This window comes from Bufo bufo, chromosome 4 (genome assembly GCF_905171765.1).
Source record: "Bufo bufo chromosome 4, aBufBuf1.1, whole genome shotgun sequence".
Lineage (NCBI taxonomy): Eukaryota > Metazoa > Chordata > Amphibia > Anura > Bufonidae > Bufo > Bufo bufo.
The window spans coordinates 421,527,399-421,542,246 of record NC_053392.1 but is presented as its reverse complement, the minus strand read 5'-3'; the positions used below and the strand labels follow the sequence as shown (position 1 = coordinate 421,542,246).

Sequence of the window (14,848 nt, the reverse complement as noted above, 5' to 3'; positions counted from 1 at the left end):
CCCATTCCCCTTTTATAGCCCCTCCCTTTGTTCCATGAACTATTCTTGCTGCTGCGTTTTATAATTTATGCCATCAGGGCCGGAATGGGATTACAAAACAGCCCTGGCACACAAAAGAGGTATAATAGATGCAGATGTATATTATATACAGCAGTGTACAGTTATGTGAGGTACGCGGTATAATAGATGCAGTGTGTACAGGTATATAGTATATTCCCTAGTGTTCTGATATGTGAGGTACAGGGTATAATAGATGCAGTGTGTACAGGTATATAGTATATACAGCAGTGTACTGATATGTGAGGTACGGGGTATAATATATGCAGTGTATACAGTATATACAGTAGTGTAATATGTGAGGTACGAGGTATAATAGATGCAGTGTGTACAGGTATATAGTAAATACAGCAGTGTATTGACACCTCGTACCTCACATATCAGTACACTGCTGTATATACTATATATCTGTACACACTGCATCTATTATACCTCGTACCTCACATATATAGTATATACAGAAGTGTACTGATATCTGTACACACAGCATCTATTATACCTCATACCTCACATATCAGTGCACTGCGGTATATACTATATATCTGTACATATTGCATGTATAATACTGTGTAATATATGCAGTGTGTGTGCATGTATGTGTGTGTGTATATATATATATATATATATATATATATATATATATACAGAGCAGTGTATTGATGTGACACATAGAAGGTATAATACTGTAGATGCAGTGTTTATAGAAATATGTGGTCAGTTATGCATTATAGTCACTGTGAGGTACATGAGGTAGTGGTAACTGTCTGAAGTAGTATACATGAGTGAGCAATGAGTAAAAACAGGGCATGGAGGGGGGGGGGGGGGGGGGTAAATGATGAAAAGTGGAGGACCTCCTCTTACCTCTCCATTCCAGTCTGTATGGATCAATACAGAGCTGCTTGTGAACTTTTAATACTTGCTGTTAGGGGTTGAAGGACCTGTGATGATGTCATCACAGGTCCTGGCAGATGTACCTTTGAAACCTAGGAACTACACCATTTTTGGTGCAGTTCCTTTGCTAGATTCTGCAGGACCTGTGATGTTGAAGATGATGTCATCACAGGTCCTGGCAGATGCACTGTTCTAACCTGGGAACTACACTTTACACTGTGCAGTTCCCTTACAGGACCTGTGATGACATCATCAAAGGTCCTTTAGCTTTAGAAAGGTAAACAGGAGTAATTAGGGGGCGGGGCCTCTCCTCCACTTCGGTGCCTGCCTGCAGCCTATCAGAGGAAAGGGAAGGGACACGCCTCTCCCTCCCCTGCACCTCCGCTGGCACAGACAGTTTACAATGGAGATGAGCGCAATGGAAGCGCTCATCTCCCTGTGCCCGGCGGCGGCTGCTCACTTGGGGGGGGGGGGGGGGCATTTTAGTTGGGGGGGCACATGGGGGGGCACAGCATGATGTAGGGGGGGCCGTGGCCCCCTCTGGCCCCCCCCTGGCGACGCCACTGCTGCTGGCACTTCACCTGCGCCCCCCTCCTGTCCGCAAATGGTAGCGCCCAGGGCACCCGCTCCTTCGGCCCCTGCCTTGTACCGGCCCTGGTTCCATGAACTATGTTCGCTGCTGTTTTATAATTTATGCCATCAGGGCCGGATTGGGATTACAAAACAGGCCTGGCACACAAAAGAGGTATAATATATGCAGTGTGTACAGATGTATAGTGTATACAGCAATGTACTGATATGTGAGGAGCGTGGTATAATATATGCAGTGTGTACAGGTATATAGTATATACAGCAGTGTACTGATATATGAGGTATAAATTACAGCTCGTACCTCACATATCAATCCAATACTGTATATACAATATACCTGTACACACCATCTATTATACCTCGTACCTAACATATCAGTACACTGCTTTATATACAATATATCTATACACACTGCATATATTATACCTTGTACCTCACATATCAGTACACTGCAATATATATTATATATCTGTACATATTGCATCTATAATACTGTTTAATATATGCAGTGTGTGTGTGTGTGTATGTATATATATATATATATATATATATATATTAGGGCTGCACGATATGGGAATTTTGTGCGATTGCGATTAGGGCCCTAAAAATTGCGATAACGATGTGCGATGCGATATTTTAAGGGAATTGTGCTAGAGGTCTATTTGCTTGGATTTTCCCATATGAGCCGCTGACGCGGCTGGGTATGACATAGTTATGTGGGGGATCTGTGGATGGCGCTGTTATGTGGGGGATCTGTGGATGGCGGTGTTATGTGGGGGATCTGTGCATGGCGCTGTTATGTGGGGGATCTGTGGAGGACGCTGTTATGTGGGGGATCTGTGGAGGACGCTGTTATGTGGGGGATCTGTGGATGGCGCTGTTATGTGGGGGATCTGTGGATGGCGCTGTTATGTGGGGGATCTGTGGAGGACGCTGTTATGTGGGGGATCTGTGGATGACGCTGTTATGTGGGGGATCTGTGGAGGACGCTGTTATGTGGGGGATCTGTGGATGGCGCTGTTATGTGGGGGATCTGTGGATGACGCTGTTATGTGGGGGATCTGTGGATGACGCTGTTATGTGGGGGATCTGTGGATGACGCTGTTATGTGGGGGATCTGTGGATGGCGCTGTTATGTGGGGGATCTGTGGATGGCGCTGTTATGTGGGGGATCTGTGGATGGCGCTGTTATGTGGGGGATCTGTGGATGGCGCTGTTATGTGGGGGATCTGTGGAGGTGTAGATCTGTGGATGACGCTGTTATGGGGGATCTGTGGCGGACGCTGTTATGGGGGACCTGCGGAGGACGCTGTTATGGGGGACCTGCGGAGGGCGCTGTTATGGGGGACCTGCGGAGGGCAATGTTATGGGGGACCTGCGGAGGGCACTGTTATGGGGGACCTGCGGAGGGCACTGTTATGGGGGACCTGCGGAGGGCACTGTTATGGGGGACCTGCGGAGGGCACTGTTATGGGGGACCTGCGGAGGGCACTGTTATGGGGGACCTGCGGAGGGCACTGTTATGGGGGACCTGCGGAGGCACTGTTATGGGGGACCTGCGGAGGGCACTGTTATGGGGGACCTGCGGAGGGCACTGTTATGGGGGACCTGCGGAGGGCACTGTTATGGGGGACCTGCGGAGGGCACTGTTATGGGGGACCTGCGGAGGGCACTGTTATGGGGGATGTGTGCTATGACACATGGGGCCACGAGGGGGGCCAGCATAAGACACACATATAGCATCTTATGCTGGTCCCCCTCATGGCCCCATGTGTCCCTTCATGTGTTAACTCTCCTATTCATAAAATGGCCAGCCTCTGTACTTTCACTATGAATGCACTCACACTGCAGAGAGCGGCAGAGAGCGAGCCGGCCGGCGCGTGACTGACGTCACTGTCACGCTCCTCCCACTTAATTCAGGAAGCAGGAGCGTGACTAAGTGACGTCAGTCATGCGCCGGCCGGCTGCCTCGCTCGCTCCCGCTAGTCGCTGCAGTGCATTCATTGTGAAAGTAAGTACAGAGGCTGGACCTGTTATCAATAGGACAGAGGACTTTTTTTTATCAATAGGGGCCCCTTCATATATAATAATCGCGGCATTTTCGGCTCGGCCGAATCGCCAAACCGCATTTGCCGATTATCGCGATTCGATTATTTTTGCGATATATCGTGCAGCCCTAATATATATATATATATATATATATATATAGATGTGAGGCATACAAGGTATAATACTGTAGATGCAGTGTTTATAGAAATATGTGGTCAGTTATGCATTATAGTCACTGTGTGTGTGAGGTACATGAGGTAGTGGTCACTGTACCTGTCTGAAGTATTATACATGAGTGAGCAATGAGTAAAAACAGGGCATGGAGGGGGAGGGGGGGGGGGGTAAATGATGAAAAGTGGAGGACCTCCTCTTACCACTCCATTCCAGTCTGTATGTGGATCAATGCAGAGCTGATTGTGAACTTCTAATACTTGCTGTTAGGGGTTGAAGGACCTGTGATGATGTCATCACAGGTCCTGGCAGATGTACCTTTCAAACCTAGGAACTACACCATTTTTGGTGCAGTTCCTTTGCTAGATTCTGCAGGACCTGTGATGCTGAAGATGATGTCATCGCAGGTCCTGGAAGATGCACTGTTCTAACCTGGGAACTACACTTTACACTGTGCAGTTCCCTTACAGGACCTGTGAAGACTCCCTGTACTACTCAGACGACTCAGAGCTGCTAGTGCTTGCCTTGCCCCCTCAGCTCTGATTGGTTGGTGGGTGGGGAGGGGAGGGGCTGGCAGAAGCAGCTTCCACTCTAGGATCATATTACGCTCCTCCCGAGTCCGGCCCTCAGGCTCCTCCCTGCTGCCAGCGTGAGGTGAGCGTCTCTGCATTGTCTGTGCTCTATGTGACGCTGCGCTGTGTACAACAGAGGACTATTAACCCTCCCGACGGCTTTTTGGCTGGCAGATGGGCCTATTTTATGGTAGGGGCCTGGAGCTGCAGCTCCATCAGCCCCTACGTGCGGCCCCAATGCTGCGTGCACGCCAGTGCCACCAGCATCGCGGGCTGCATTCTTGTTGCGGCTCGTGACCTAGAGGGTTCTCCTCAATAGTATATACCAGAACTATAATCTGCAAGCGGTCAGCATTACCGATCTGTATACTACCCTACTTTATATGTAATCGGGACAAGAACACTACACCCTTACATATAAAGTAGGGTAGTATACAGATCGGTAATGCTGACCGCTTGCAGATTATAGTTCTGGTATATACTATTGAGGAAGAACCCTCTAGGTCACGAGCCGCAACAAGAATGCAGCCCGCGATGCTGATGGCACTGGCGTGCACGCAGCATTGGGGCCGCATGTAGAGGAGGGTTTCCTATCTTGTAAAAGTGGGGACGCTCCTCTAGTTTGTGATCAGTGGAAATCATCCACTGTGACCTGATATTGAACTTAGCAGAAAATTCACAGAGATACCACCATTCTAAAACATAACCTTTAATATTACTATATAAAAGTCAAAACACCCTCGTAAATACACAAAATATACAAAAAAATGAATAAATGATAAGAAAAGAAAATCAAAATATAGGTCTGGTAGTGATACCCTTCTGAGGCTGTTGTGTGAGAATTAGAATAGGTTGGTGGGGCCTATAGGGATAGATGTCCCTGACTCTGGCCCTGATGTAAATGTTCCTACCTAGATACAGGCCCGCAGCATGTAATTCAGTACAATATATATACTGGCTATACTCCCTTTAACAACATGGTGACTTTTAGCTTCAATGATGGGAGTGCGCATGCGCTTCCTTCTCCTGCTGTCAGCGGACGCGATTCAATAGGAGTCAACAATGTGCATCTGTTACGCAACTCGAGAGCGACATCACTGGAATAGTGTGGTGCTGCTCGGACGCTGACTGATTAGGTATATGCGACCGGGACATGCGCACTTGTACCCTGGAGACGCGCTGAACAACGCGATAGTATGTGTGGGCTGCATCACTCCCCCAGGTACTAACTCATCATTATATCCCCGCTACATATGTGCACAATTAAAGTATTATTAATTACAATGTATGTATAAGGAACAGCTGACAAGATTTATGGATTTTATGTATTATTGTATGATAGTCAGCTCTATTATGCACTTGTTTTACTGAGTGATAGCACTAGTCACTTTATTCATGATCACCGGGATGACCTCCTTATGATTGTATGTAAACTATTTGCACAGTTTTTTATTAAGTATCAATTATGTTGATGCATCAAATGATTTGATTGGTTCACCTATATATGCCTGTCTTTGCACTTTTATCAATGCTTGAGAAAGGCTCATGTTGAGCCGAAACGTTGCTTTTTTGCTGCCACCACATGAGTGAATAAACACTACCTGTTGTTTTACTGAAGAAACCGTCTGGAGTGCAGTCCAATTTTCTTCCATTATCTACAAGTGGGTAAGATCCAGTTACCGTACTTGGACTTTGCACCCGCCTTCATTTGCTTCCAAGGTGGTGCTGCCAGTAGTTTTTTACATTATATATATATATATATATATATATATAAAATTATATAACATAAAATATATATCAAACACAGCCATAAATAAGTGTGTGTATATATATATATATATATATATATATATATATATATATATACACGGTATATAATCACACACACACACACACACACAGTACAGACCAAAAGTTTGGACACACCTTCTCATTTAAAGAGTTTTCTTTATTTTCATGACTATGAAGGCATCAACACTATGAATTAACACATGTGGAATTATATACATAACAAACAAGTGTGAAACAACTGAAAATATGTCATATTCTAGGTTCTTCAAAGTAGCCACCTTTTGCTTTGATTACTGCTTTGCACACTCTTGGCATTCTCTTGATGAGCTTCAAGAGGTAGTCACCCGAAATGGTCTTCCAACAGTCTTGTAGGAGTTCCCAGAGATGCTTAGCACTTGTAGGTTTTTTTGCCTTCACTCTGCGGTCCAGCTCACCCCAAACCATCTCGATTGGGTTCAGGTCCGGTGACTGTGGAGGCCAGGTCATCTGGCGCAGCACCCCATCACTCTCCTTCACGGTCAAATAGCCCTTACTTTCAAAGTTTTCCCAATTTTTCGGCTGACTGACTGACCTTCATTTCCTAATGTAATGATGGCCACTCGTTTTTCTTTACTTAGCTGCTTTTTTCTTGCCATAATACAAATTCTAACAGTCTATTCAGTAGGACTATCAGCTGTGTATCCACCCGACTTCTCAACGCAACTGATGGTCCCAACCCCATTTATAAAGGCAAGAAATCCCACTTATTAAACCTGACAGGGCACACCTTTGAAGTGAAAACCATTTCAGGGGACTACCTCTTGATGCTCATCAAGAGAATGCCAAGAGTGTGCAAAGCAGTAATCAAAGCAAAAGGTGGCTACTTTGAAGAACCTAGAATATGACATTTTCAGTTGTTTCACACTTGTTATGTATATAATTCCACGTGTGTTAATTCATAGTCTTGATGCCTTCATAGTCATGAAAATAAAGAAAACTCTTTGAATGAGAAGGTGTGTCCAAACTTTTGGTCTGTACTGTATATATATATATATATATCTATCTATCTATCTCTCTATCTATCTATATATATATATATATATATCCAGAAAAACGGGCGGCACTCCAGGAGATAAAAGAAAGTGAACCTTTATTCACCCAAGTGGTGCAACGTTTCGGCTCTACACTTGAGCCTTTTTCAAGCCTAATAAAAGGCTCAAGTGTAGAGCCGAAACGTTGCACCACTTGGGTGAATAAAGGTTCACTTTCTTTTATCTCCTGGAGTGCCGCCCGTTTTTCTGGATTTACACATTGGGGTAAGAAGCCTATTCCCCTTGGGACGTGCACCCTAACTTCAACTGATTTTGTACCAGTGCCGCCTTTTTTCCTTGGTATATATATATATATATATATATATATATATATATATATCTGCATATATATATATATATATATTCATTCTGGATCTATATTTTTTTATAAGCGTTGGTGGTATAGTGTGTCTAAATATTTTTTTTTGGTGGTTGTAGTGGCTGCATGATTATTAAGCAAATACTTACCTAAATCAAGCATCCAGCGACGTCACCGGACTTTCCGCCTCCTTACCAGCGATGCCGGCGTCTTCTCTTCCGTGTGTAGGGCTGACGTCATCAGCGCAGGCGCACTGAGGAAGGAGCGGCCAAGCGAGCGTCCTCTCAGAGCGCCTGTGCCGAATGAGGACTGGTACAGCGCAGGCGCGGGATTTGAGCTGCAGGCAGGGCCAGCTGGAGGATGAGAGCGCTCTCTGGCCCCATCAATCAAGTGGAGGAGGGGACGTTTTTTCAGACAGAGGATGCGGCGGCTACCAGCAAGTCCGCCCAACTTGCTGGTAGTGAAGAAATTTACATATCACAAAAGTACGTTTTTTACTGAAATTACTGCACAGCCCGAGGTAAGAGGAGTATATATGGAATCTGCTTACATTAGCAAATATATTAAGTCAAAAACTGAAAATTGGTGTTTGGGGGGGGGGGGGGGGGGGTGATAGAAGCCCTTTAAAGGGAGTCTTTCACGTAAAATCACCATTATAGAACACTAACATCAGGATCTCCATTACATTACCCATATTAGAATGCTACCTTCCATATTGCTGTCCATCGCCGATTTTCTCAGAAAAACACTTTTATTCAATATGTTAATTAGCTTCTGAAGGTGCCCAGGGGCGGCATTCATGCGGCCGTTGCCCAGGCCCCTCGTCGCTTTTCATACGAACCCCCTCCCCTTTCACCCGTCTGCTCCACCCTAGGATCTTCTGCTTACGTCCTCCTCTTAGTGAGAAATCCAGCACCTGCGCACTTCATTCCCCATTATGGGCAGAGGCACAAGGCCGGCTAGATCGGGATGTACGGGTCGCCACATGCGCATTAAACGCTCTTGTGCCTCTCCCCACCTTCAGAAGCTAATTAACATATTGAATAAAAGTGTTTTTCTGGAAAAATCGGTGATGGACAGCAATATGGAAGGTAGCATTTTAATATGGGGAATGTAATGGAGATCCTGATGTTAGTGTTCCATAATGGGGATTTTAGGTGAAAGACTCCCTTTAAGGGAGTCAATCAGTACCTGATTGGAGTGGTCAGATATCATGCACCACGACCAGTCAGCTGTTTAAGAGTAGCTCCAGAAGTACACAGCACTGTTTATTGTGTGGTGAACAAAGCATGTTACTGCAGCAGTGCTCCCATTCCGGTCAGATATTGATGGCATATCCCGAGGATAGACCATTAACATAAAAATACTGGACAACCCCTTCAAAGGCTCATGCACACAGCAGCTGCCCGGCCGTGCCCGTATTGCGGCCCGCAAACAGCGGATCCGCAATATTCGGCCACTGGCCGTGTGCACCCCGCATCACGAATGCAGACCAATTTACTTAAATGGGTTCGCAATCTGGAAAGTGTGGTGCGGAACGGAGGCACGGAACCCCACGGAAGCACTACGGAGTAGGGTTTCTCTCCTTGCCTCGTCACTGCAAAAAAATAGAACATGTTCTATTTTTTTTTTGGTGCAGACAGATCACGGACCCATCTGCGGAATCCGCATGGATGTTGCTCGTGCATGAACGGAACGGCCGATCAACGGCTGTGTGCATGAGACTTAAGGCTGATGGAATGTGGGAAAGCAGAGACTGAAAAATTCCTCCAGCACCCCTTACAACTCACCTGTGATATATTATTGCCGTTAACTGACAAGCTACTTAAGGAAGCAAAACTTTCAGTGCAGCAATCTGAAATAAAATAAAAAGGAGATTTTTGTATAACTTATCAGTAAAATCTCTTTCTCACTCTTCATTGGGGGACACAGGAACCGTAGGTATAGCTATGTCCTCTAGGAGGCGTTGACACTAGTAAAAGCTGTTAGCCTCTCCCCTGGCAGCTATACCCCCTCCAGCCTGGAAAGGGAGCTTCAGTTTGTGTACAAGCAGTAGGAGAAGCAAGCCAACCAAAGAAAAAACATGGAACACCAACCATGTCAAAAGACCCAATGGGGTTCAAACCAGCAACAGCTACAACTGTGGTCGAACAACAATACTGGGTGGGTGCTGTGTCCCCCAATGAAGAGCGAGAAAGAGATTTTACTGGTAAGTTATACAAAAATCTCCTTTTCTCGCCCATATTCATTGGGGGACACAGGAACCATGGGACGTCCAAAATCAGTCCACAGGGAGGGAAAAACCACATACCCATGGAAGCAAGCGTCCCTGCAGGCCTCTAAGAACTGTCGCCTGCAAGACCACGCGGCCCAAAGCAGCGACCGCCGATGCATAAGTATGTACATGGTAAATTTTTATGAACGTGTGTAAGGAGGACCAGTAGCTGCCTTACACAACTGAGCAGCCGAAGCGCAATTCCTCCGAGCCCAAGAAGCGCCCACCGCTCTGTGGAGTGAGCCGCGACACCTAAGGGCGGAACCCTGCTCCAATCGCTGTATTATTCAGCAGTTGCAAACCGAATCAGACGTGCAATCGCCACCTTGGAGGCCGCCAATCCCTAGCGAGGACCCCTCGGAAGACAAAAAGGGGTTCTGTACGCCAGAAGAGACTGGAGGCAGCCAAATAATGATCGGAGCTCTGACAATGTCCAATAATGTAACTCCCTTCCGTAGGGTGTGAATGGGAGGAAAAGTGAAGGAAGGACAATTTCTTCATTGATATGGAAGTCAGAGACCACCTTCGGGAGAAGAAGGAATGGGTCGGAGAACCGCCTTATCCTTGTGAAGAACCAGGAAGGGTTTTCTGCAAGAGAACGCCCCCAACTCGGACGCCCGTCTGATGGATGTGATAGCCACAAGAAACACTACCTTCTAGGACAGGAGGATCTCCCGCAAGGGCTCAAAGGGAGAAGACTGGAACGCTGAGAGAACTATATTCAGATCCAAAGGCGGTAAACGACGGTACGGAGGAACCGTATGTGCCACTCCCTGAAGGAAGGTTTCCATGGGCACCAGGGAAACCAGAGTACGCTGGAAAGCTGCCCCAGGATAGAAGCGCCAACACCTGACCCATCAGGAGGGGATGTCCCGGCTTTCACAGAAGCCCAGGGAGGACCTCCAGGTCCTAATAGATCCTGGGTGATGCAGGCTTCCTGGCCTGAATCATAGTGGGGATGACGTCCGCCAAAAAACCCTCTCCACGTCAGAATGGCGGTTTCAATAGCCATGCCGTCAACCAAAGACTCTAAATGCTGATGTAGGAACGGACCCTGTGAAGAAGGTCGTCTCTGAGTGGCAGTGACCAATGGACATCTCCTAGAAGTAGAACGAGGTCGGCGTACCATGCGCGACGAGGCCAATCCGGAGCAACTAGAATTCGTTGGAATGCCCTCCATCTTGATCTTCCATAGAAACCTGGGTAGGAGAGGAAGGGGAAATAAACACGTAAGGAGGGAGAACTCCCGCCAAGGAGATATCAGGGCGTCCACGCCGCATGCTTCCGGAACTCTTGCTCGGGAGAGAAAGGTGGGAAGCTTTCATGTAGGTACCGTTAGCACACCCGGATCAATGGAAGAAGTCCCTGTAGAAGGAGGGATGTGGAGGGCGCCACAGCCCACCAGTCGGGAACGGAGCGTGTCTGGAAATGGAAGGCCACCAAACGAATACTTTGTGCAAATGTAGATGAGGGAAGGTAGTAACGTGGGAACTACCAAGGCATGCAGGGTGGCTATGAACCATGAGCCAGAGGAGGAAAAAGACCGGAGAAGAATAGGCTAGGTCTAAGTCCATTCCCCGTCTGAGACCGGCGCTATACAGAGTAGCCAAAGATTAAGTGGCTATGCAAAAACACAGCCTGAGGAGGAGGCCAGGCAAGGGGAGTCACACTGTATTGCTAGCCCCATAACCCAGCAGAGGAGGGGGCCACCTGCAGAGGCCACCGAATTCAGTGCTAGAAGAGTCCACCACCTGAAGAATGAGCTGCAGAAGAACCGAAGTATGTAGTGGTAACACAAATACCACTCCCACAGTAGTATCCAGCGCTTGCCCGTGAGTGCAGAACTGAGGGGAGACCTGAGACTATCCGTAGAAGTCACATACCATACTGCCCGAGTTAAGTAGAGCTAACTTAAAAACTCTACCTGGAAGGGCGCTGAACAGGAGCAACTACCAAAGCTATCGCTAGTGGGGGGGGGGGGGGCCCCTGAGGGGGATGTCCCACTGCATCATTGATTCCCCCCCCCCCCCCCTTAGACTGGGAGGAGCTAACAGCTTTTACTAGTGTCAAGGACATAGCTATAACCACGGTTCCTGTGTCCCCCAATGAATATGGGCGAGAAAAGCAAATATTAAGAAAGATGCATCCTATGTTGTTCTTAAAGCATATGTATGATAATCGGAGAATAAAACAGATACATAAGGGCACATTTATTAAATGTCTAAAACGCCGTTCTTAATAAAGCCAACTTTCTAGCTGTCGCTTCCAAACTGCTCAGATGCCGTGGTCACAATACGGCTTATCGCATACATGTGCCACAGGTCTCCTGTTTGAAACAGCAGAAACCCAGCGGTTATGACGCCCACTGCATGTGCGAGGGGGCAACATGTTTAAAGACGCAATTTCCGCCATATATATACATATCGCAAAGGGGTTAAAAGCATAATAAAGAAAAATTAAAATAATCACTTACCATGATGGGCAATAAATTTTATTGATGAAATCAAGTTATTTGAAATGTTCAGGTGCTGTAATCTGCAATGAAAAAAAGTAATACAATATATATAAAATAAGGTCAGGGTTGCTGAGAAGATTCATATATAGTTTTGTCGGAAAAGATTCAGTAAAACATACAAACTCCTCTTTCACTCCGCGGCCCAGAAGCTCAGCTTCTCCTGCTTTGTAACATGCCTGCAGATTGCACTGCATTTCCTGCCTCCCCGAAAGTACTGACAGGAGGTTTCCTCCTCCTACCTGCTTCAGTTTTTGTTTCCTGTCTCTCGTCCCGAAAGCATGCGGTTGGCATTTCCAATAGTGCACAGTATGCCATCCAGTTCGTGTGGGAAGGCAGGGCAGTGAAGGGAGGTTTTGGGAGGGACGAGAGATCCCCTTCTCCGTTCTTGGTTTAAGCCCTTCAGTAAAGGCTGCCCCGGGTTGGATGTGTCAGAACAGAAACATGGAGATTGGGAGCGCAGTTTGTGGCCATGGAGGACCAGGATTTTCTCTGGGCAGGGAGATCCCCCCCAAGTTTTAGTGATGCTCTTCCGGCATAGTGACATGTTTCAAGTGCAGGGATATCCCAGAAGTTCCATGGATGGTACATTAAGACTATAACTTAGTTGGCCAGCATGCGAGTGGGCAATTGGTGTGCTTTCCTCTGCTTTGCTGTCTGTCTGCTAGTCTGAAGATGTCTGCACTTGGCAATTCCTCTGACCCTCAGAGCAGGTCTGCAGATCCCATCAAGGCCCTCAGCCTAGTAAGCCTCCTTCTCCTGCTCTTTGGCTGATTATGTTGCACCTTCCTTGGAAAGTTTAGTAGGTTGATGCTATACTTTTTGGTCACCACCAGGGTGTTTCTTGGTTCAGGTATTCCCTTTGGGGGTTTGGTTATCTGGTAACAGTTTCACTATGTTTATTTTTTAGACAAGAGAGGCCTCTTCTGCTTAATCCTCAGGTGGTGAAAGTTCCTCAAAAATGTGCCTTATGCAGGAAAACTCTCTCCCTTTAAAAGACCTCTGTGTTCCCGCTTTAATAAGAAATTGGTGGCAGATGAGTCCCCCTTTTTATGGATATGAGAGCCCTAATCAAGGATAAAGCAAATTCAGCTATTGATTTAAGGATATATTCACCTTCTCCACAGCCTTCTGCTTAAAAAACTCTGGAACCCTCTTATTTCCATGCGGATATGGATGAGGGTGAATTATTCTCTGATGGTGACTCAGACTCATCTGATGATAATTAATAAGGAGCAGAAAGATCCAGAAAAAAAGACGGAATGGAAGACATCCTGATGCATACTGAACGGATTGCTTTCCATTCAGAATGCATTGGGACAAAAAGGAAGCAGATTTTTTCCGGTATTGAGACCCTTTACCGGATTTCAATACCGGAAAAGAATAATGCTAGTGTGAAAGTACCCTCAGTGTGGCACAGCATTATAAATCATTATACAGTATTATTGTGCAATCCAGTCAGAAGAGCAGAAGTCACAATGGGACCTCACACAGACACATTGAACTCTCTTGTGTGTCTGGCCGATGTCTCAAAGCCGCAGCCTTGACTGACGTTCTTTCTTATCAAATCCAGGTGGTCATTAAGACCATTTCCTCCTTAGGGTGTCTGGTAAACAAGGAAAAGTCAGATCTATTACGAGTCAGATCTTATAAGTCATCAGAAAATCTTCCTGGGGTTCACTTGGACTCATCATTTGAGCAAACAGTTGTCCATAATCCAGAATGTTTTGCCTTTCAACTCAAAATAGTATTCATAAGGGTCATTATGAGGCTTTGGGTCCCTTAGCATCAACTATTCCCTCGGTCAAATGGGCACAGGCCCATTTAAGAACTCTTCAAGCCTTCCTGTTGTCAACCTAGGAGAAAAAACAGTCCTCTCTGGACAAGAGACTAAACTCTCTTCCTAGGTGAAAAATTCCCTCAGCTGGTGGCTGATCAAGAAGCACCTTCAGCAGGGGGTTTGATGGGGTCAGGAAAATCAAATAGTGTCGTCATCACCACCGACATCAACAGATGATGTTGGGAAGCCCATGCCGCCAAGTCTTTAGTCCAGGTTACCTCAGATCGGGAGTTAAGTCAGTCGTCATGAAGGTGATGTAGCACTGGGAGAGTCACTTATAGAGAAGGATTTGGGTGTCCTTGTGGATGGTAGATTAAATTACAGCATACAATGTCAATCAGCTGCTTCTAAGGCCACCAGGATATTGTCATGCATGGACTCGCGGGGCAGGGATGAAATATTACCACTTTACAAAAGTTGCAGTTCAGTTCTGGGCACCAGTACATAGAAAGGACGCACTTCAGCTGGAAAAAGAACAGAGGAGAGCGACTAAACTGATAAGGGGAACGGAGGGTCTTAATTATGAAGAAAGATTAAAATAATTGAATTTATTTAGTCTTGAGAAGAGACGTCTAAGGGGGGGCAGTATTAACCTATACAAAAATATAAATGGGCCATACAAAATATACGGTGAAAAGCTATTCCATGTAAAATGCGCTCAAAAGACAAGGGGGCACTGCCTCAGAATGGAGAGGAAAAAGTTCAGTCTC

The 14,848-nt window shown here is 46.3% G+C and overlaps 1 protein-coding gene across 1 annotated transcript in view; it reads right to left on the bottom strand.

Annotated features, from left to right (window-relative positions):
• TBCE (tubulin folding cofactor E) overlaps nt 1–14,848 on the bottom strand; it is a 217,405-nt gene that overhangs the window by 66,028 nt on the left and 136,529 nt on the right. The window contains exons 10-11 of the mRNA XM_040429306.1: nt 12,260–12,321; nt 9,302–9,366 (exon numbers count right to left, since the gene is read on the bottom strand). Coding sequence (XP_040285240.1) covers nt 9,302–9,366; nt 12,260–12,321 — 127 coding nt within the window. The remainder of the gene's footprint in view (nt 1–9,301; nt 9,367–12,259; nt 12,322–14,848) is intronic.